Raw genomic sequence first — 24,985 nt, 5'->3', positions numbered from 1 at the left:
TATAACTCACTTATCCTCCGCCATTCCCAAGTCAAGGGTCGTATATACTGACCCAATAGCATATCTTGAAAACTAGAGCCAATCAACAATTTTAAGCATCATTTTCGTTCTCAGTGACCCAGAATTAGTAAAGTTTGACTACATTTATTTCAGAAGCATTTTGGCTGTAGAGCAGTGTAGTCCTGGAGACTGAAATACCTTATTTATTCAAAGAGTAGATACAGGAAGAACAGCAGCAGTGGAAGCTTCCCCTCCCTGCTCCACCAGTGTACCTCAACCCTGATCTATATTAAAAGATTTTTAAACAGCAATGAAACATGTCAAAGTGCTTAACTTCATTCCAACCAGTGGAAAATCTGTGGCACTTTTTCAGGTGATCATTCCATGGGATTAGCAGCTACATTTAAGCAGCACGACACTGAACTGACATTTTTGAATTCAATGTTTTTGCAGTTTGTAGCAGTCTATTGTATACACCCAAATTTTCTTTTTTTAAATATGGATGATATAAACAAAAACTTCTACATCTCCATTTCATTAACCACACAGATTCAAATATCTCTGAATTAAAACTTTTTTAGCAAGTATAAAATGTGTATTACTGATATGATATTGTATTATCTCCATATAAGCCTTTATAATCATGCAAAAAGGAGATGAGAAAAAAGTTTAAAATGTTATATACTCAATACTTGCCCTATAACAAGACAATCTCAGCTGTTGCATTTAAACAACTGCTATCACATGCATTGATCAATTCAATAAAAAGAGTCACTATACACAGTGATTACATTATTTTCCCCTTCTAAAAACAATCACACCATACAACAACTGTTTGCCAAATTTCATTTTTAAAGTCAAAGCTGCATTTAGTCAGAAAAGTAATAAAGAAAGCATCGTATACAAAAAGCTGAATGATTTTTTAATAAAAATTACAAGCAATAATGAATAGGTGAAATTTGCAACCACAGAAGCCTAAATTGTGACCACAAAACATGCATATGCATTTATTTGTGCATGTGCGACTAATTGCATGTACAATTACCTATTTTGTGCATGATAATGTCTGTTTTACATGTGCATGCATGCATGTTTTGTAGATGCAACATAGGCAATGTATACAACAGTATGTTTGAAAATGAGACCCTACATGCTATAGCCCAAATTAAGGCTCCTAAATGTGGAGCAGCACAGCAGGAGACGCTGTGATGGGTTGGAGAGACACACTGTATTTCCTTCAGTGCTGCATTCTAGCACAGTGTAGCACAAAGAAGGACATGGTAGGTCACCACCCTGCCCAGACTCAAACTCCAGGGGCATTCCTAGTGGCACCTCTGTTCTGTCCTCACAGAGTGGTGCTTGCTGCATTCTGGCTGCATATGGTGCAGAAACATGGAATGGAGGGGAAAAGACTGCATATACCTTATACCTGGACTGGAATCCTTATGGCTGCGTTATTGAAGATAAGGTTATATTGGAAACATCAATGCTGTGTTACAGTGCATAATAGGGAGGCTACTAGTTCCCTTTTTTGAGTAATAAATATGTTCTTAATGGAACCTAGTTTCTCAGAGAGCGTTCTAAATATATTTAATTAAAACACAATTCCCTTAAAATGTACATATTATTCACAGTCAAAAGATTACATTCATGGAGAGACAAGAAAGAGGCCACTGCAGAAAGCAAACTACTGTGATTTTTACTGGGGACAATTTCACTTCATGTAATTGACTTTTATGTCTTGGGGAAAAAAAGCAATAAATGGAACATGGTAAGGGGGAAATTTCTCTCTTAAGCAATGTGTTTATTTAAATGTATGTATATTACTACTACTTGGGTAACAATACTTGCTCTTTGTACCTATTAAAAAAATTAAAACATCTTGTAATAATTTTGAGAATTAGTTTTAAAACTGATCAAAAAAGATACAACATAGCTACCTAATGTTACGTAACTATCACCAACTGTGTTTATAGAACTGGCTAATTGTCCATTTATAAGCCTCATTCCCTGTGTTGTTGGCAAAAAGATAGTTTAAGTTAACAATAGGCTTATTGAAAAATTTACTGCCATTCAGATGTGTTTGTATTTAAACCTTTCAGCCAGCAAACGTCAAGAGTTGAACTGCATCATTTTTACTGTCTTTGCCAAGAATTATGGAAACCTGTGCCAAAACTAACACAACCATTTGGAGCAGTTGGAAATTACGAACCCTGGTAGCTACAGTACACTATATGCAGCCTCTATTTAGAGCAATGTAAAATGTCCAACTCTGGTGTAGTCCAAATGAGAATGTGATGTAAGTGATAGTTAATCAAGTCAAAACATTTTACATGAAATACTAAAGTATTACTTGGTTACAGACCTCGTTCAAAAACTGGATGGTGAAAGGGAGGCATAGGAAGTTTCTCGGTCATCCAGGGCTCACAGAAGTAGGCCTGAAGCCAGGCTGTGCACTGTTTCAGTGGTTCTGTCATTTCCTCTGGGCCTTCGCTTACTTCACAAGTAACTGAGGCCTCCTTAGTGCTGGAAAAGCGATAACATTAGTTTAATAAGTTTAATAGCCAAGCTGCTGAAGATTTTAGCATGCTAAAGACACAGAGAAAATATTTATTACATTAAACGGAAGAAAAATGTTAATGTTACATGGACTTCTTTTTCCTCTCGTAAACACTAACACAGAATGCTACTACATAAGGAAAAATGAAAATCAAATTAGAAAAGGAATTGCAATAAAGCAACAGCTCCGTGTCTAGTTGGAGCAAAAAGCCTGAATGATATTTACTGTTATATACTTTCCAATGCAGGCAGACTGAAATGTATACTATATAGTATTTTTGTATTTGCATTATAAAAATGAGTATTTCATACCTGTTAAAGTATTGAGAATATATATAGACACGCACCCCTAATTAAAATGTTCAGTAATTTGAACCCGTTCATTGTCTCCAATGCCTTTTACCAATCTGACAAATGTAAAACAATTCAGAACATCAGAAGTCAAAGAGATTCCTTATTATCTTTAGAATTGCAATGACAATACAAGGTGAACAAAGAATAACACTTGTGAGAAATATAGGACTTTCTTTTTTAACTTACCTGTTTGGATATCCATTGCCTAGGGAGGGGAGAATACCATGCACAGATGTAACCATGTAAAAAAACAACAACAGGCTAGGGTGGGGGGGTGGATGATGATGGAAGAGACACCAGAACTGAAAATGCACAAGTCCATCAACAAGATAGTAAAATTACATAACCTCAACATTGTCCCAGTGGTTATAGCTGTGCTAGGAATAAGGTTTTCTCTCCTTCTTACTCCTTGACACCTAGCAGAGTCCGATAACCACCATGGAGTTTCCCCGTGGGACAGAGGAAAGGAAATAGCATTCCATGCAACCAGCACTTTCCTCTTCCAGCTATTATCGTCAGGTTTCTGCTTTCCTCCACTGTGGAAGTGAAGGGAGGCAACTGAGAATTAGTTTGCTTTTAAATAACAGCTTAGATTTTCAGAATATAACAAATATTGCAGAGGGCGCCTACAAAGGACCTAGGGGTTACAGTGGACGAGAAGCTGGATATGAGTCAACAGTGTGCCCTTGTTGCCAAGAAGGCTAACGGCATTTCGGGCTGTATAAGTAGGGGCATTGCCAGCAGATCGAGGGACGTGATCATTCCCCTCTATTCGACATTGGTGAGGCCTCATCTGGAGTACTGTGTCCAGTTTTGGGCCCCACACTTCAAGAAGGATGTGGAAAAATTGGAAAGAGTCCAACGGAGGGCAACAAAAATAATTAGGGGGCTGGAGCACACGACTTATGAGGAGAGGCTGAGGGAACTGGGATTGTTTAGTCTGCAGAAGAGAAGAATGAGGGGGGGATTTGATAGCTGCTTTCAACTACCTGAAAGGGGGTTCCAAAGAGGATAGATCTAGACTGTTCTCAGTGGTACCTGATGACAGAACAAGGAGTAATGGTCTCAAGTTGCAGCGGGGGAGGTTTAGGTTGGATATTAGGAAAAACTTTTTCACTAGGAGGGTGGTGAAGCACTGGAATGGGTTACCTAGGGAGCTGGTGGAATCTCCTTCCTTAGAGGTTTTTAAGGTCAGGCTTGACAAAGCCCTGGCTGGGATGATTTAGTTGGGAATTGGTCCTGCTTTGAGCAGGGGGTTGGACTAGATGACCTTCTGAGGTCCCTTCCAACCCTGATATTCTATGAGAAATTTCAGGATTTACTCCCCACCCCACACACATGATTTTCTTCTTTTCCTGCTGTTAAGACTATGTGGGGTTTGGGTAGGGTGTAGGGTGGGGGTGGGGGAAGGGCAGTAAATTGGCTGGTCTTGCTTTCATTATGTTCAGTATCATATTGCACAATATTCAATTCACTTGATTTCTGAGTAAGAGCAACACAAAGTACATAAATGTTGCATAGCTAATATATTAATTTGAGATTTCAGTGACAGAGCATTTGGACATAGTAGGCTGTTGAAAGTGGGGAGTTCTCCTCTGAGTGTCACTCTGCTTCCTAATCTACATACTTCCTGCAGAGTAAAGCAAATTGATCCAGGACCCTACAAGAGCTTTCCTGGCGGTGCACATCCAACACCATGGGACATTGAAGCCTTTGTGGGTGTCTCTCAAAGTTCAGGAGAATTAATTTGTCTTTCTGTACTAATAAAATTATCATGCCCCACCAGCAATACATAGAGGAGAAAGGATGTGTGTGGGAGTCTTCTAATAATCTATGAATGGTTATATACAGAGCTGATATAATGAATCGATGCCAAAAAGAGCAACCACACTTTCTTTAAGCCTGCCAAAAACTTTTCAACACCCAGTGTTTATTATCCTTCCCGATAAACCATCCAACAATTTTCTGATTATTATAAAACAGGCTGTTTGGAAATTGCCTCATGGCCTATTCAGGGTACTTTTGCTGTCACAAGGGACCCCTTGTATAGATTCCAGTCCTGGCTTCTTGTTTTCTGCTGCAGGTATGCTCAGTCCCAGGAAAAGGAAGTTCCACTCATGGCTCAACAGTATTTCCCTTGACAGTACTACAAACATAACAGACCAGTTCTCTGAGGGAGAATGGCGGCTACACGGCAAAGTGTTGAAGGTGGAAATAGGTGAAAAGCAGGTAAAAGTGGGGGGATCCTCCTAGTAGTAATAAAGCTATAGAAAAATCCCAGCAGGACTGGGGGAAATAAAGCAAGGCTATTTGGTCCCTTCAATCACTCAGATGGGGGTTGTGGAGGAAACCCTTGACAATTTCCCAGCATGCCAAAGTACCAGACGCTTAACAAAATATTTTCTCTTAATAGGAAACCTAAGCAAATGAAAAATGTGTGATGTATCAGTAATGACATAAAAGACTCCAAGTCTGTTTTTGCCACAAGGCACCTTTGCAACAAGACCTAGCCACCTCAAATGCTTGATCCACAAATGCATATGAAACTGAAAACAACAGGATATCAATGTAATCAGACACCTACTCTTGTCTCTGCCTCTGGATAGGATAAATGATGTATAGTCAGAAGCTATTTTAGGGTTTATTCTCAGAAGTGAAACCCTGATCTGTTTGAATTGTGCATGATCAAATGGCCTTGCAATTCTCCCCAATGCCAAGTCATTTTCTAACTAATTGTTAAGCACTGAAGGCCACATTGTTGATTAGCAAGAAAATAATATAGCAGAATGGAGAAAGAAAGGTGGGGAAGTTAAAATACCAGGGAGATAGATAGCATGCAACAGATGATTAAACAATTGGTTAAAAGCATTAAAAATGCAAGTTAAAAATGGATTGTTTGGCATATAAGAAAACAAAAGAAAAGCAGAAGACACGGAGGAAGATGCAACTGTGCATGTAGCTTGCCAGCAGCCTCCCTATTAAATGCAAACTTCTTGTTGTTCTGCCTATTTATATGGCCAGACTATAATTTTGAGGGTTTTGTCATTGTAGTGCTTTGTAAAAGGTTTGTACACTTTTTACATTCTTTTGGGATTTAAAAATACTGGTCAAAGAATCTAATTCAATGGGACTACTTATGTGCATAAACTTATTCACATGCTGGCTTGGGGCCTTCCACTGCAAGCTCTCTAGGCCAAGCACTAGCCTATATTATGTTTGTATATCCCTTAGCACAATAGGTCTATATGACTGGAGACTCTAGGAACTCCCTCAGTATATTTCATTGTAATAAAATAATAAAACTCTTGAAATCTGCAACAGCACAAAATTAATGGACTTCTCTGATCCATATAACAAGAGTGGCACCACACACATTCAAGATTCTGGTGACCTCAACCAGGTTCACATCTGCTTGCTTGACAGTCGTAGGTAGGCTGTGACTTGGACTACTCAAACATGAAGAGAAGTAAGGGAAGAGTAGGAACCTTTCTTATATCCCTGTGCTGGCTACTTACTTAGGCCAGGTCTACACTACCGCGGTAGTTCGACGGCTGGCAATCGAAGTTCCGGGTTCGATTTATTGCGTCTGGTCTGGACGCGATAAATCGATCCCGGAAGCGCTCGCCGTCGACTGCGGTACTCCAGCTCGGCGAGAGGAGTACCGCGGAGTCGACGGGGACCCTGCCTGCCACGTGTGGACCGCGTCTGAACCGCGGTAAGTTCGAACTAAGGTATGTCGACTTCAGCTACGTTATTCACGTAGCTGAAGTTGCGTACCTTAGTTCGAATTTGGGGGTTAGTGTAGACCAGGCCTTATTATCCCTCTCCCTGGAGCAAGTGGGTGAGGAATAGCCAGCCTTGGCTCCGCCTCCCACCACACCAGCCTGCACAGCCTAGCTGGCACAGAGGTCGTAATTTTCTTCTGGTATAAACTAGCAGCAAAATTACTACCTCTTACTCTGTCTCCCAGGAGTAAGTAGGAAACAGAAATGGTATTATTCTTCAGAAGGGTGTCTCTGAGGCATAATGCCTCCTGGGCTATTGCTGGGGTGCTATGGTATATGCATCACCCCTTGCTTGAGGCTTTGTGAAAAGGCACAATCTAGACTTGGTTCCATTTTTAATAATAAGCAACATAATACAGATCTGCCAAATTATTCCTCTCCCTTTAAAAATATGCTTTAACTACAACATCTGTTGTGTCTACTGTCTGAGCTGTGGTGCACTCACCTACAGTATGGGACACCCAAGTTCCAACTCCTGCTCCACTGACTACAGTATTTATAAATAGTGGAACAGCTGCAACAGGAGAGATTGAGAGAGCCCTGCTCCAAAATACACCATAACCCAATTATTCTGATTTGCTCCTGCAATAAGGTAAATCCAAGTTCAAATCCCTTCTCCAGTTGGGAGGGGGAATTTAATTCAGATCTCCCACATCCTGGGTGAATGCTTTAAATATTGGGATAAAGGTTATAAGAGAGGTTGCTGCTTTGTTTCATCTTCCTTCATTCCCTCCAGTGGTTTTTTTTGGTGTGGAATTATTCAGAAATGCGTATCAAATTCACAAATAGTTTTGGGTTGACCAAAACTACATTTTTCGGCAAATAAACTATACAACCCGACTTACTCTCCTCTCTCCTCCACTTTCCCCCTCCCATTCTGAGATGTATAAAAGTGGCATTCCCTTCTTTCTGGAAACTACCACCCTTCAAAAATATCTGACTTTACAACAGCAGCTGCTTTTAGAGGATCAATGCTTGGATAGAACTTCCAGCCAGCGACCTTTACGAGACTTCATAGCCACAAGTTAGCCCCACTATACCCTGCTCAACAGGTGACTCAAAGGAAGCCCCAGAACATTTAGCAGAAGAAATTTAGAGTAGGTGAGCTGAATTATGTAATGTTTTCCCTCAGGTGAAATTTCTTTTATTCGGTGTTTCATGTTTCTTTGGAAGTTTCTGAACATCTTGTACTGCACTCTATACATGCTCCCCTTACTCAGTTTCTTCCTGTCCTTGCCTATTGTTCAAATTTAGGAGGCAAATGCCCATCTAATTCTTACACTAAACGTTTGCAACTAGCCTTCAGCAATGAATAAACCAAAAGATGGGGAACCTCTATGTTAATGTTCTTTCCCTCACTGATCCCTAGGGAAAGGGCCTTAATCCTTGGCTATACAGCCACCAGTGGCAAGGAGCCAACAGCAAACAAAATAACAGCCAAAGTAACCACAGGTTCTATGCTATACCTCTGGGCAGCTTGAATCTTGAACTGCGACATAACAAAACTTAACTTTTATTTTTACACATGAAAATAAAATAAGCATATTCATCCAAGAAAGACAAGAAACTAAAGAGCCGTTATTTCAGTGAGTTTCACAGCTTTCTCAACAAGCAATAACCGTCAGTTTAATTGGAAAGGTCTATGTGTACGTTTGCTTGATGAAGGTACCGCATAAACATTTTAAAAGCATTTCAGAACAGTATTCTTGTGTTCAAGTGTGGCAGATTTGCCCATATTTTTTCACTGAAATATACTGTTTTGCCTTTCTGTTCACGGATTTCATTGGTTTCCCTCAAAAGAAAAAGCCACACATTTTATTTGCAACCTTGTTAGTATAATGAAAAGCATTCCTTTAAAATGCATTTTGGGGGGGGGGGAGGAGGAAGGGGAGTTCTGCATTTTCCTGTATTACCAATGCTCTTATTGGGGATGTAAAGCCTTATACTTGCTTAGGTTAGCGACTGGAATTAGGTGCTGTCCAGCATCCTTGGAGGATACAAGTTCCATTTCTTGCTATATTTCTAGTCTGCCAACTGAATTAAAATGTGACCTGTATTTCTTACCATTTCCCACTCTTTAAAGGACATTTGCAGAATTTTTATAGTAGTAAAATTTATCTTAAATTGATTTTTTATGCTTGTGCTAAAGATCTCAACCTCTGCTTTACCCTGTACATTTCTACTTTAGATCTCATTTTTAACTCTTTCTCTGTTGGTATTAAATAACTATTTATGGATGAAATGCTGTTAAATGGACTTTGATCCTAAAATAAGGATTTATGACATGACATTTAACATAGTTGACATAGCCTAAAACAATCTAATTTTTTGTATGCGTAACAAAAATGTCCATTTAAAAATAAGTTATTCTTGTTCTTTTTAAAGTCTTGTATTACTCATCATTGTTCTCCCTCTTATTAACATAACTGTGGCATGACAGTATCCACAACAGCTACACCTATGACAGAGGGGCTTCTAAAGACTTTCCTACAGCAGAGTCCAGAAATCCAAATCATTATCGAGTTCAGCAGCACATGGTTGCGCAAAAAATCATCTCGATTTTCCCAAGCAAGCAGAGCATACAAATAACAACTCCTTGCTTGTTATATTAAAATCTAGAAACTTGCTGCTCACCGCTCCACTAGTGAGTGCACAGTGCCTTAGCCCAATGGCAAAAATCTCCACAATGCTAATCACCAGCTGAGCTGCTGCTGCACAACATGCAAAGAGCAACGTCCAGCTGAGACAAGCTTAGCACAGTTCCTACCAGCTTGGCCAGGAGGAGGCTCCCTTTTGGATCCACTAAGTTTTGCAGCTGCCTACAGATCAAGTATCTCAGTTTGATTCTCAGTTGTGGTAATGTACAAGACATTCATGAAAGTCACTGGCTGGGGGAATTCACTACTGGTTTAGTTCACTCTAGTGTCTTACCACCCCACTTTACACATACAACAGCTGTATTATACTGTTCTTTTTACTATAGTCCATGACTGGTTCTATTGACTTTGCTTTCTGTAAGCCTCACAACTAAGTAAAAAACTGGGTCCCTGCTCATACAAAGCAGAGAATGGTGAGCTTCTCTTACCCCTTTTTAGATTCTCCTTAGAATTGTATTTTTTACATGAAACAATAGAAAGGAAAAGAGTGTTTTTAACAGAGGAAAAATATAAAAACCATCTGTGTCAGTTTAATAAGGCATCTTCCAAGACATATGCAACTATTGGCAAATTAGAAATACTTTCAAAACAAACATGTAAACTGCAAGTTGGCTTCAATACCATTGTTGAGGAAACGTTAGATTTTAGTATGTGCTTATGAAAGTTTTTAAAGTTTTCTAAATGCCTTTCCATTACGAGAAACAGAGAAGGCCTATTACTATGTTTGGGGATACAATGCCACCATATTCCAAATTGGTGTGGCTTTTATTTAAAGCTTCCTGAGTGGTATCACTTTTTTTTCCCCTCAGTGAGTCGAATAAAATTTAACTGAAACATTCTAAGATGGACCTTGAATTGTCATTTAAAATAAAAAATAATACACCACAATGATTCAGATGGCAATTTTCTTAGGATGCAGAATCCTTGTAAACATAGATCAAATCATTCTAAGGATGTTACACAGGCACCTGCAACTGTTAAATACAATAGGTACCGTTAGCATATAATGCTAATTTCCACTGTATGTAATCAGGCATGTTCAAGGGTTTATCACTTGGTAATAATTACCTCACCCTCTAGTGGTTAGCCTGAAAAAAGGATCTGGGAGCGAATGCAGATTCTCCTTTATTTCAAGTTGTTGAAATAAATCGAACAAGAATAAAAATGGCAAGTTCTACTCCTTATCCCACAAGTGTGCAGTTAGCTAATGACCATGGGTGTAGACTCAGATAATTGCATATTTATTATATCAATGGAATAATCATAAAATAGTCCCTTCGGAAATAAAGATAAAGACCTGAAAAATCAATAAGATGCCAATGGAAAGAGCATTTTGTTGTTATATTTTTTGTATCATATTGAAGATGTGATTAAAGTAACTTATCTCTGAATTAAGGCTGCCACTCCATTACTAACTAACCTCGCTGTATTTTGATACTGCTGCACATATGGCATGTGAGATCATACATTGGTCTGAGACATCCTGCTAACCCTGGGGACTGAGCAAATGTAAGGGTCTGCAAACATTCAGTTGTGTCACATTGTATGTTCCTTTCAGTACCTAAACATAATTTCCTTGAATGTATTCATGTAACCATTAACCCTGTTGTATATGAAAAATATTTTTGTATTAAATATATTTTGATTCCAACAACAAGGACTCTGGGGCTTTCTATGATCTTAATCCTAAGAATATGTCCTTAAGAATGTCTCTACTGCTGCAGATGCCATGGGGCCCTGCAGAAAGTTTTCCCTTCTCTGCTCTCAGCGCAATAGTTTCTTACAGCCCAGGGCACAGCAGGGGAAATCTGCTGCCAGGCATGCCACTGTTTCTTGTGGCAATTCCAAGATTTCTCTTTGCTCTCTTACTCCTTGTTCACTCCCTTTCGCTAGGTGTGCAAAGTACTGAAAAAACCCAAACCCTTCACAGCTGAGGAGGTGACATGTAGTTCCCCTCTCTGTACCTGGAACAACAAAGAGCTAGGAAGAAACTGCATAGTGCCATCATATCTGATGCGAGGAGCCCTGACTGGGATGATTTAGTTGGTATTGGTCCTGCCATGAGCAGGGGATTGGACTAGATGACCTCCTAAGGTCCCTTACAACCCTAATCTTCTATGATTCTATGAGGCGAAGACAGACATTGAGAACAGCCGATGGGAGGTGATCCCTCAGAGAGAAACCAAGAACAATCTTCACAAAGGGAGGGCAAGAGTGGCAAACAGGAGAAAGTAAGAGAGAAAGGAAATGCTCCCTTTGTTTTGTGACATGAACCCTGAACCTCACTACTCAGTTTCCAAATCCTTCCCAATCTTGTGAGAACAGTCTAATCCTAATCCCTCCCCATTACCAACTCCACCAGTTCCCCCCAGGTTTCTCAACCTTAATTTAAACAAAAACACTCTCATAACCAACTAACAAGGCAAAACTACTTGGCAAACATGCATATTAAAGGATCTCTAATAGAAAATTTCATAATTCGTTTCTGGAAATATCCAACTATATTTACAGCATAGCACAATATCCAGCTTTTGTAGTTTGAAGTATATGTACAAGTTGGTTTGGGTGTGAGTGAGAGAGAAAACAATAACCCTGTACAGGAAGTGGTGGTTTCTTTCCCATGCAGATTTTGATTTTGTACAATCTGGTGCATTCCAAAGGCTCATCAATTCTCAGAATTATCTTTATGAGCAACAGTGATAAAAGAATCTCTGTTAGGAATAATTTAACTGTGAGATTGTAGTATAGACAAATTTAAAATACCTTTGCACAGTAACACTAGCAAACTTATTTTCTTTTCAAAATAGAGGGATAATAACTCCAGAACAAACAATAAATACACCAGAGTGTTTGGGGACTTCCAACCCAAAGAGAAGTTTTCTAACATTCTCTGTCCTAATATGAAATTGAGGCCCAACCTAGACAAGTGTTTTGTGAACATATGTAAAGAACTCCATGTGGCTGCCATGCTAATCTCCTTGTTAAGGGAAAAAGACCAGAGACCTGTTGCTGTAGCAGACGTGCACTATAAAGAATAGGCTTTGACGTGACCTTGTAGTCTTGCTAGGCTGCAAGCATGTGTGATGCAATCTGACAGCAATTTAGGCATGGCCTTGTTAGAGACTACAGAACTTATTCAATGTCAAACAAAAATTAAAATGTAGATGGACTTTGTAAGGGCTTTAGTTTACTGTAGATAAAACCTTAAGGGCCTTTTAACATCAAGCTTATGGAAAAGACCTTAGTGAAATCAGCACACAGGTGGAAAGGAAAATATTTTCTGGGTGACAAACTGGAATTCTGTCTCCACTTTAGGAAAGAGTTGAGGATGTCTTTGAACAGTTTAGTAGCCAAAACAGTTTTCAGATAACCTTGACGAGATGAGAAAGCCTTTAAGTGACCATGAGACTTAAGGATTCATGAAGGATTTCCCACGTAGAAACATTTCACGGTTATTATAAATACTTTTGCAGACAGTGGACCCAACAGTATTGCATGGTCCTTTCTGATACCTGTTAGCTTCAGCGAATCCTCTCTCCCAGACACATGAAGTTACTAACAAAGTTCCAACAGGCAGTAGCTGCCTCCGGGAATGAAACATGTTTCAACAATGCCTTAGGTACTGACCAACCGGTCTACAGCAGTAAGGCCAGGCAGATAGTGTAGCAACCTTAAAGGAATGTCCTCACCAACTGTGGTCAGAGAGGAACTTGTGATTCAAGCACCAGAAGGCATCTGAAATCCAAGACAGGAACTGGTGTGATATGCCCACAACTGGATTTTACAGCTTTAAAGTGTTGAACTTGGGTGAATGGGCAAGAGCACTGACACACGATGGGAATCTGCTTTGTTGGGTATCATTATGGAAGAGACATGTTTGATGACTTAAATATTATTATATCAACATAGTGTTACTAGATTTAAGATGTGATCCAATAAAAATTGTGTCACTGAATATTATCACTAGAGCTGAGCAGGATACTTTTTCATGCTCTGCGAAAATCTGAAATTTTGAAAATTTCCTGTTTTGCATGGGGGGGGGGGGAGGAGGAAAGAAAAAGAGAGAGAGAGAGAGCGCCAGCCACCCTAGTACAGCCAAGAGCCCAATGGTTAGGCTAGTCACCTGGGAAGTGGGAGACCCTAGTTCAAGTCTCTGTTTTGCCTAATTCAGAGCAGGAACCTCAACTTCCATATTCCAAGTAAGTGCAATAACCACTGGGCTGCTGGATATTCTGGGGTGAGTCTCTTTTGGTGGAGGTGTTGGAGGTGTTCCACTTTGTACAAATAACTAAATATTCATTTGGCCAGAGAAAGAGAGACAGATTCTATAGCCTGGTGGTTACAACACAGCAGAATCTTGAACCTGGGTCTCCCACATCACAGATGAACAACATGGAGAGACAAATGGGCAGGCGGACTCACAAGCTTTGACCAGAAATTCCACATCCAGGACCCGTGAAACCTTTCTCAATGTAAGTTTTGTTGAAACTGATAACTTTTCACAGGAACCTTTGTTTTTGACAAATCAACATTTTCCAATAATAAAACGTTTTGTCAAAACATTCCTAATTATCAATTATTTTACCTCACGGCAATTTTTAACTTTGCCACACAAACCCTTACTCACATGAGTAATCCCTATTAATGGGAGATGACCCGTTGAAGTCAATGGGACTCTCTGTGAATAAGGACTAGTCCTGTCTGCAGGAAAAAGGCTGAAGTGTAAATAAGCTGTCTTAATATTTTAATGTTTATTTATATCAGCCATTAAGTGCAGGTTTCAAAGCCTATGCATCAAAATGGTTTTTGCTTACAGAAATGGGCGGCATCACATTTTTCACATGTACAAGTCAGTAATAATTAAAGCATGAAATCAGCATTGAAACAAGACTTCAAAGATTCACTCAGCCAACCAGATTTTCTTTAAGAAAGAGGTATAAAATTGAAAAATATGTTTAGCTAGGATATGTAGTGTCAAGCTTCAATGTGAACATTTACAAAAATGTATTTAATCAACATCTTAACGTCATATAAATAGTCTTTCTTTGACAGATGAAGACAAAAACACCCCAAAACTGCAGATGAATTATCTAGTCCCTAATGATTCGAAAACAATTACAGATGCAGAGCAATCTAGTTAAATTTTATTCAGAAGCTCACTACACTTGTGTTTTCTCTTATTTTTCTATCAATGAAACCCATGAGGTTTAAGCACAATTCATTATGTATGAGACCTAACTTACAGTGCTTGACTGTTGATTAATAGGAAAGTTTGCTGTATGTACATTTGCAACATTAGATGCATACAATATGCTAACTTATTCTTTCACGGAAGCTAATTATTTACAAAAATGACTACTTGAGACTACAATTTATTAAATGCATGCATCCAGTCTCAATTTGGCCCCAAAAGACAGTCTGGAATGAAGATCTTTTACATGATGTGACAACTTCTAGAAACAGTGTTATTAATATTGTAAATGTGGCAAATAAAGAGTTCAAATAGCCTTATGTCTATGTTGTGTTTGTTTTTCACAACTGAATCAATGAACAAAGCAGCTTTTTAAAGTTTAAAACCCATGTGAGGCACATTCTCCTTATGTAGTTTAATTTAGCTTCTTATAAATGAAATGTCTGTACATTAGCAATAAAAGATTAAAAAAGGAGGAGAGTTGAAATAAATGGAAAACACACCCCAAACTTGAAATTATTGCTGAAGTACTTCCATTATAATTCTTTTAAAGACTTTATTGAGAATGAGATTTGAACATTTACTGAAGAATATCTGCAAAAATTTTAAACTTGGTAAGAGTCATTCTGTGACACACTGCAAATTCTGCTGAGGTTTTTTTTGTTTGTATTTACCCAAGTATTTTATTTCCCAGTGGATCTTTGTGGTTGGAAACTTTGCATTAATTAGTATTCTCTCCTGCTTTGAGCAGGGGGTTGGACTAGATGATCTCCTGAGGTCCCTTCCAACCCTGATATTCTATGCTTCATGTGAACACCCCGAAATAAGCAAGTATGCATCAGCCTAAATCAGAAATTTGGACACCATATATTTGAAAAGGGATTTCAAATACATGGAAGTTTCCCTTTATAGGCTACATGAAGGAAATATTTCAGTCTTCACACCAACTAGCCTTTATTGATCTTCTGTAATGAGGACCCTGATCTTGCAAACATAAATATGCTTAACTTTAACATGAGTAGTCTTATTGACTTCAGTGGGACTATTCACGTGGTTAAGATAAAACAAGTGTGTTTGCAAGATCAGGGCATAAAAGGTAGCCACCTACATCAGAATAAGTGGTTTAAGAGACCAGCCTCTGGGCAGCCACTGATCCTGCCACTTGGATGCCCAGAAAGCTGTTGCCTAGATATCCTGTGCTGTTGGTGTGTGCCATAATGTACTCGTTAGAGATCTGAGGAGAATCAGACTCCTGTCTTCACATGCCCAGATAAGGAAAATCAATTTCAATGCCCAAAAGACTCAACTGATAGTGCAGAAGGTCATTATATGCTACCAATTGCTGTGTGCCATTAGAGTTTTGATCGGAATCCTATACAGAGAGACACAGATTTCAAATAAGATCCTGTCCTGGGATACTGCATTGTAGGCCAAGAGAGGATATAAAACATCAATGGAGGGGTGGACTTTTTTAATTTTTTGAAGACAATATATGTGTTCAAGAAAAACAAAACAATACCACACACAGAGTGAGTGAGTGTGTGTGTGTGAGAGAGAGAGAGTGTGTGTGTGTAAGTAAGGTTGCAAAGCTAAGCATTAAAAAAAGATAGGGCTATTCATCCAATTTCAATTTTCCCCTCCCACACCCACTCCCAGTCCTCGCTGTTTGCACACCCCTGCTCAAGATACTCATCCCAGTTTCTCCATCGCAGGTCTTCCACTGTCCAAACCCAACTGGCTCCCAGTCCACAGCACTTCCCCCAATCCTCCCACCTACTGGCTCCCAATCAGTTCTCTCCCGCATCTATGACCGTCTGATCTCAGTCTGCCCCACCCTTCCACCACTACCCAACACTGGGGTCTTTTCACACAGTAGGAACATGAATGAATCATAGTATCTGAGGTCTGGTCAACATCTAGGTGGTCTGAGTGAAATTTACACCTTCATTAGAACTTATATTGTAATTTCTCTCATTTCTGTATCCAGACGGTATCACAACTGGCTCTAGAAGTAATATGTGGCATTTACCTGGCACTTTCATAATCTCCGAAGCATTTTGAAAATATTAATATTTACAATATAATCCTCACAACACTTCTGAAAGTTAGGCATTATAAATCCTCATTTGCCAGATGCGGAAATGAGGCAGAGAAGTTAAGGTTTGAATGATCAAAAATGACCTCTAATATTGGGTGTCCACCTTGATTCACTTTAGGACCTGGTTTCCAAGGTGATAAGTAACCAGAACTCTAACTAAAGTCAACAGCAGTTGCAGGTGCTCAGCCCTTGAAAACCAGCCAAAAATAAAGACCCCCCAAATTAGAGGCCACTTTTGAGAATTTGACAAGAAGGCTATTTTCAAACCTAGGTGCCTAAAGTCAGGCTTCTAAATCCATTACATAAAGTTTTCAGAAGTGCCGAACATCCACGAAACACACAGAAGTCGGTGGGAACTGCAGCTGCTCAGCACCTTTGAAAATTAGAACACTTATTTAGATGTCTAAATATAGATTACAAAGCCTAGCTTTTGGTGCCAAATTTTGAAAAATTTGTCCCAGGTGACTTGATCAGGAACACAAAAGGAGTCAGTATCAAAGCCAAGATTAGGCCTCAAGAGTTTCCGTCTCCCAGTCTTGTGCTCACACCGCTAAATCATGCCTCTTTCTAGCAACAAGGATTCAGCTGAGCTCAACGCGGCACATGAATGTGCGGCAGATGTTGCTGTTGAAAAACCCAAATGAGGTTCAGCTTTTGCCTTGCTAGTTAAAAGCATCAGTTCTGCAGTGCTCTGAGCCCCTTCTAGCTAGTGGAGCATACCAGTGTGCCCAGCACTGTGATTTGGGTCTGCTTCTTAACATCTAACCTTAGGCAATGAAGCTAGCCCCATATCTGACTTGGAAAAAATCCAAAGTTTTGCAATTGCTTTCTTCATACAAGGGTACCCTTTTTCTGCAATTTCTGCTCATTTTAGATTTCTGCAGCCTTTCATTGTGTACCAGCCAGGCATCCACTTGCATGGCAAAAGACGACAGTTATGAGAATGCCAATGTCTCATTAGGTAAAGCTCCATTGTGCCACTTTTCTCGATAATTTATTTGAAATCAAACTTGCCCACGGGTCTTACAGAGTGCTGCAGTTTTAATCAGAAAAACAATAAATCAGAAAGGAAACCAAATATTCATTTTTCATCTTAAATTGCTTGAAGATCCTAACCGGATTAAGACGTTATCAAAATTCTGAGTTCATGTGAAGAGTGGCTAGAATCACTAAGCTCACTTTTTAGAAAACAAGAAGGTCAGGGTGAGTCAAAGAAAAACTTTGGTTTTAATTTTTTTTTTAAAAAAGGAATAGCGATTATGGGCTAAATCCCACTATGCTTATTCACATGATTGATCACACTGATTCAACCGGACTTAAAGGGTGTGAAGTGATCAGGATGTGGGCCTCCTTAAAAAAATCTTTTTAAGGAGGCCCTTGGGGCGCTCACAACTCTTCTCTTCTTCCTCTTAACAAATAAGGGACACCCCAACTGCTTCTATTGACCAGCAGAAACATCCAAGAGAGGTGAGGCAGCACTTGTTGCAAGACACTGACATACTGCTTTGTCAGCTGCTGGTGGCAGCCTAAGAGTTCTGTAGTGGGTATAGGGAGAAAGGTGGCTAGACATCTGTAATACTGGAGTCACAGACAGGGAGAAGCAAGCTCATCTCTCCCAAAAAGGGATCTCAAACCTGATATGAATACTGCTGAGAAGCTCAGTGAGTCAGTATAAAGCAAAAAATTGACAATAGGCATTGACCACAATCCACTAACGTGTTTTTAAATACCACAGTCTTTGTTTGCACCGGGTTCTACATGTGTTAATTAACATGCCTTAGCTACCATTTGCCAAAGACACATTCATTTTCAGCGTCTAGACTAGGCTTAGGAGAAACCCTGATGGTTTGAGCAAAGAGTTGGTCAGATATGATGGGGCTGTCCATGACTTTCTAACCTTCCCATATGCTCTACATGGAGGACCAAGTCCTTAGGCATCATCACCCAAGGATTCCAGATCACACTAGAGGGGACAGACCTCTCAGAAGGCTCTTCAAAAGGTTACTTTCAATGAGTAAGTTAGTGGGGTTTTTTTTTTTTTATAATCTCGATACATTTCTACAGAATGTTCAGTCTTTCTCGATCCTTCAATTACATTTGCAACTCACTAGATGTTGCCAGGACTGCTGTTTCCCCAAAATGTTAATACCGACTGAAAAATGCACTCTGCAGCCTACCATTTATTCCTCAAATACACATCACAGAAGTCTGTGGTTCAACATAAGTTATCATAGGTAGGAATAACAAGCTGCAAAGCATTTATTTGTAGTCTTTGAACACACTGCAAATCTGTGGACCTGTGTATTTTCCAAGGGTCTGTGTAACTGCACCCTCACTATTTCATGTGCAAAACCATTCACTGTTCTTGTATATGGCTCAATTGCATCTACATATGTGGGGGAATTTGAGCATACAAACCAGCATTTGAGTAAGCGTACTGCAGTCCTCATTCAGGAAGCTCTTTGAAAGCGGTGAACTCCTTCAGTCAGCCAGAGGGATTTGCTGGGGAGTGACATAAGACTGTGAAACATGCTGCCTTCAGTGCTTCCAGCTTATGCCAACTGAGATCCTCAACTTCAATTCCCTGCATGGCAGCACACTAGGCCACCAGATCACCTAAGTGTACTGTATATGTTATTTACATCTTACTTAAACTGAAAGTAAAGCTCCACTTTTCTTCCAGTTACTAAGCACGGTATTGAAAACAGTAGGGTGCGTCGACAAAACCAATAAAGGCATTGTTTTATAAAACATTTACAGTTAATTATCATTAAAATAAGATTCTGTAAATTCCAATGCCAAAAGGGGCCTCCAAAAGACTGGGTATTTAGGTATACTTTGTCCGAGACCAATACAGGTTCGAATGAGGATTCGAGTGGAAGAGGAAAATTGAGACAGAGGCAGATTGTAATTCAAAAACAGGTGGCCATTTATTAATGGGGGATGAATTACAACTTGGGCTGGGGAGGAGCACCTTTACCAACTAACAATACAAATTCAATTGAAATAGGAACAAGTAACCAATCAAAAATATCACCAGAGCAGTAATATAAAACAGTCTATGTACACTTAACAACAAGGAATCAGATAATTTACAACCAACTATTTACTGAAAAACCAGAACAAACATACAAAACTGAGTAAACTGTAACAATTCGTCCTCTATACACTATACATGAGATTTGGTACCAAGTAATAAAGAAAAAGGGCCTAACAAACAGAATATCTACAAAAATTAATATGTACATACCACACTCCAGGCGCAGCTGACCAGCAGTACAGACACCAGGGACATGATGAGATGTAACCCGAGATGACACGACACGAGCCGGCTAAATCCGGAGGAGATCCTGGCTGAAAGGGTGATCAGGCCTTCCAGCTAACACGCGGACACTCCTGCTGATTTAGGCAAGTGTGACGAACTGGGACTGTTCTTACTGTGATCTGTAAGTGCTGACAGGGGAGTGTGGCTAGGATGGTCTCCATTGGGGGATGGGAGAATGACTGAAGGGAAATACCTGAGCCTGTAACATGAGAACCCAGGAGGGGGCTGGGGCGAGGTGACACCTTTGCCCGGGAAACTGAACAAAGGCTGTGGGAGGGGTCGCTGAAGGCAGACTCTGGGAAGCTGGCTGGTGAGGTGGCTGGAGGCAGGGAGGGCTCTGACCTCTGGAGGGGGGCGGGGATGCCCGAGGACCCCAAGATGGACCTAACTGAGGGGTATCCTGTTGTCTGTGCCTGCACGACCTGTCTCGGACTGTATTCCCGTCGTCTAAATAAACCTTCTGTTTTACTGGCTGGTTGAGAGTCACAGTCGATCTCAGGGAGAGGGGTGCGGGGCCCTGAGTCCCCCCATACTCCGTGACAACTGGTGGCAGCGGCGGGATCTACTGCACCCCGTGGACGGCGCTTCCTGCAGTAAGTGACTGGGGAGAAGTAAAACGAAGGGGGATTGACGGGGACCAGGCGTGCTGAGGAGTCAGAGAGAGACGGTTATCACCCCTGGGAGTGTGTGACCAGCGAGAAGGACTTTTGCAGTAACAGGGTCCCCCGGGGGATCGCAGCGAGTGGTCCCAGGGGCGGAGGAGTCTGCAGCTCGATCCTGGCAGAGAGGTGGTGACCTCGAGAAGGGCTGGCACACTAGGGGTCTCCCTGGAGACTGTGGGGAGCGGTGAGCACACAGGCCTGTGAGTGGCCAGCAGGAAGATGTATGCCAAGCGGCTTAAGAGCGACCTGGTGGAGCTGTGCAAGCAGAGGGGGGTGCGCATTGGGAAGCTCACCAAAGAACAGCTCATTGCCCAGCTGGAGAAGGGAGATCGCGCGAATGAACTGATCCCTGTCTCTGAGGGAAGCAGCCTGGCAGATGCAGCGCAGGCCCCAGTGTCTGTCCCATCTGGGAGTGGTGAGCCGGCTGCTGAGGGCTTCCCGAGACCCCTTCTTCCTATGCCTAGGGGGAGGGTGGGGAGGAGCCCAGCAAATACCGAGGGCGCAGGTTCCCCCCCCGGCCAGCAGGGGATCCTCCCGGCAACGCTCGCCGGCCAGCAGGGGATCCTCCCGGTCACGCGCAGCATCCGTGGAGCGGAATGGGCTGGAATGGGAGAAAGAGCTAAAACAGAGAGCTGGAGGATCGTGAACACCAGAGACAGCATGAAGAGAAACTGAGGCAGCATGAACGGGAGGAGAATGAGAGACAAAGACAGCATGAACGGGAGGAGAAAGAGAAACTGAGGCAGCATGAAGAGAGAGAGAGGCATCGTGAACGGGAGGAGAATGAGAGACAGCGTCAGCAGGAACTGGAACTGGTGAGGCTGAAGGGCCGCGAGACCCCGGCTGCGGTGAGTGAGGGGGGACCCAGGACTGCACGAAGCTTTGATAAGTGCATCATGGCCCCACGTAAGGAGGGGGAGGACATGGATGACTTCCTGGATGCCTTTGAGACGGCCTGCGAGCTGCACCAGGTTGATCCTGCAGACAAACTCCGGGCTCTCACCCCCTTACTGGACCCCAAAGCCTTGGCCTTGTACCGCCAACTAGAAGAGGCGGAAAAAGGGGACTATGAACTATTCAAAAAGGCCCTGCTACGTGAGTTTGGGCTGACTTCTGAGATGTACCGGGAAAGGTTCCGGAGTCAGGATAAAACCCCGGAGATCTCATATCTGCAACTAGCCGTCCGCATGGAAGGATACGCCAGCAAGTGGGCTGCTGGGGCCCAGACAAAGGAGGACCTGGTTAAACTGCTGGTACTGGAGCAACTGTATGAGCGGTGCCCATCCAACCTGAGGCTGTGGTTGGTGGACAAAAAGCCAGAGAACCCGCGACATGCAGGCCGGCTGGCCGATGAGTTTGTAAAGAGCCGGTCAGGGGCTGGCAGGGAGGAGTCCCAAAGGAACAGTCCCAGTTCGTCACAGGCAAGGGACATAGTTTTGTTCGAAGACCCTTGCTCGTGCTAGCATCTGATTGGTTCCCCGCTCCTACACCAAGCAGGCTCCGAGCTGGTGCCCTCTACGTAAACAGATACTGCACCCGGCACGCTAAGCTTATCCACACGGCACGCCGGAATTGTAGCACACGGTACCAATGTGACCCACAATTGACCAGGCGGAAGGTTCGAGAATGGTCACACGGCCCCAATGTGTTGCACACGACACCAAGGCGCTGCACACGGCACCAAGGTGCTGCACACGACACCGATGTGACCTTCTGACCGACAACTGGCCATCAAGACGCCATGACAGAGCATAGGGCTGCGACATACTTTAACCAAACCTTTTCAGCCAAACTCCCCTGTTCATGAGTCTATCCCTACAAACTATTTTCCAGCCCATGCCCTGATTCCTTCCTCATCAGTCTTGCCTATAGCTCCCTACCCAGGGGAATCTGCAGGGCTCATCAGGTCTTAAAGTCTGTCTGCTGGGCCCCAAGCTCTTCAAACTTTTCAGCACAGTTGTGCTCTGGTATGCATGGTATGACTCTGAAGTTCTGAAATCTTACATGCTCTCTGGAGTTCAACTAAGTGGGAAGTCCCAGACAGACGGAAAGTTGAGAGGGAGGCTGCCCTAGCTGCTGGGATGCAGAAACATTCTAAGAAGAGAGCCATATTTGGATTTGAGGAGGGAATCTGAGGGTATGGTGGACAGGTAAAAGTGACGTAATAGAAGGATTGAAGGGGGGGGAAAAGCAGGGAGATTTTATCTAGATTTTGGCAAGTCTTTCTGCACTTTGTCCAAACCAGATAATCTGGCAGATCCCGGTGCAAGATAGATTTATCCTGTATTCCACTGATGAAAAAAGAGAAAACTGAAAAATATAAGCAAATAATGAGGCACTGGCAGCATACGACTTCTATGGCAGAAGATAAATTTTCTAACTGTTGAATACCAGGGATATAGGTGCTGGAACTAAGGATGCTGCCGTACCCCTGGCTTGAAGTGATTTCCATCATATACAGTTTGGTTCGATAGCTCTCAGTACCCCCACTATACAAACTGTCCCAGCACCCCGACCAGGGAAATGTATATAACATTATAAACTCCATTAATTTATTCCCCTACTTTAAAAGCTTCATATTTCTCTCCTGCACCCCAATTCAAGTGAACTTTTCCCCTTCATGATGGTCATATAGACATGGTTCTCTATTCGGAAATTCTGCTAAAATACTGCACTACAACTTAGTTAGATCCTCCAGGTAGTTCAGGAAAAGCGGTAAAGTGGTGCACCAGTACTCATACTCCTAATTATGAGCTCTTTTGGATCTGTGAATAGAGTCATATGAATATCTTCTCCTTTACCCAAAGGTCTAGGGAACAGCAGCTTTCATGGCTCATGCCATTTGCAATTTATTTTTGAAGCATGGTACAACTTGATGCATTCAGTACCTCCTCTGAGTCGGATGAAACCCTCCACCAGCCTGTGGACAAAAATCCACTCTTAAAAGTGTATATGGGAAGTCACCAGAGAGAGGGTAATCTGGGATTCATTAAAAGTTCCAGTTTATGGTCCTGATCCTACTGTAATGGCAGCCTCTTAAGTGCCACTGAAGTTAACAGGACTCAACATGGTTGTACGAGTGTGGCTACTTGGATCAGGACCTATACCTGTGAGGCGATGCAATATTATAATTTATGTAATTGCATTTTATATGATGGCTAAATATTTTCTGAAGTACAGTAGCATCTTTTTTTAAAAAATGTGCATTGTGCCTAGAGACTGCTCTCCACTGGGCTTTAGGTGAATCTGTGTTGCAGTTCCATTAACTTGTGTACTATCTCATTAATAAATAACCTTGCCACATAAGTGCCTTTCTTGAAAATTGGCTTATTCTGTTCCATATAAATAATACACATTTCTCTGTTATCAAGTATGGCAGGTTTTTCTCTTTGCCTAGGTATGGCATGTGAAATGAGACAATGTGGCAATTTAATCTAGGAAGCAGTTTATGTAACACTTCCTCAACATACCTTGTCTTTTGGCATATTTACTACAGCAGCTGGAATATATTACATGGCTAGCATAGCATAAAATAATGTATTTAATAACTGACACAAGTATATTGACCATATGTCAATAGTAAAAAAAATCTTAAGGAACTATTAAATGGATAGTTATTGTAATTGTGTTTTAAAGCACTGAGGTCATATTTAATTTTGAATCCAAACTCTTAAAATGTGTTTTTTGGCAAAGGCACAGTAATAAAAAAAACTTAACAGTAGAAAAAAAATGAAAATTATTACTATAAATCTTTTTCCAGATTACTAACACTGTAATAAACAAACTGAATAAAACTTTAATTGTTTTAATCAGAAATATTGTCACTGGCATTGAAAATACTAAGTTAAAGTGATATTTAGTTCTTTTGACTTGTGCAGTTGCCTGTCTCCCCACATTTCAGCCCTTACTTCCGCCCTGTAATTGGCCACTATCCCAGAAACTATTGTCTTCAGTCCAGGGTTATCAAACTCTGCTTAGTTCCACCCTCCATCTTTCCCAATCAAAGGCTACGTAACTGAAGAAATTTAGTTACGTTACACACATGTGCAGAAAGAGATAAAAGTGTTTATTTTAGTACAAAAAAGCCAAGCCACATATTCCTGCTAGATTATTTTCATGCTCCTGGACTGTCTTTGCTGGGGAGCAATGTATGTGTCGAGAGCAACGATGCCCAAACTTTTCCTGTCACGCCCCCCCTTACCAGTAACGGAATCTGTCCACACCCCCACCCCCATTACTGCACAGTTGGCTCTGCAGAGGAGCTTGGGCTGGTGGCTGAATTGGGGATGGAGGAGAAGCTGGGGCTAGAGGTGGAGCTGGCCTGGGGTGAGGAGCGGAGCTGCTGCTGGGGGTG

General features: G+C 41.4%; 1 protein-coding gene across 1 annotated transcript in view; it reads right to left on the bottom strand.

Annotated features, from left to right (window-relative positions):
- The window catches only part of MGMT (O-6-methylguanine-DNA methyltransferase), a 302,784-nt gene that overhangs the window by 50,160 nt on the left and 227,639 nt on the right, over positions 1 to 24,985 (bottom strand). Inside the window, exon 4 of the mRNA XM_065408056.1 lies at positions 2,366 to 2,526. Coding sequence (XP_065264128.1) covers positions 2,366 to 2,526 — 161 coding nt within the window. The remainder of the gene's footprint in view (positions 1 to 2,365; positions 2,527 to 24,985) is intronic.

The sequence above is a fragment of the Emys orbicularis genome, chromosome 7 (genome assembly GCF_028017835.1).
Source record: "Emys orbicularis isolate rEmyOrb1 chromosome 7, rEmyOrb1.hap1, whole genome shotgun sequence".
Classification (NCBI taxonomy): Eukaryota; Metazoa; Chordata; order Testudines; family Emydidae; genus Emys; species Emys orbicularis.
The sequence above is the reverse complement of the archived record's forward strand: the minus strand, read 5'-3'. Positions and strand labels throughout refer to the sequence as shown.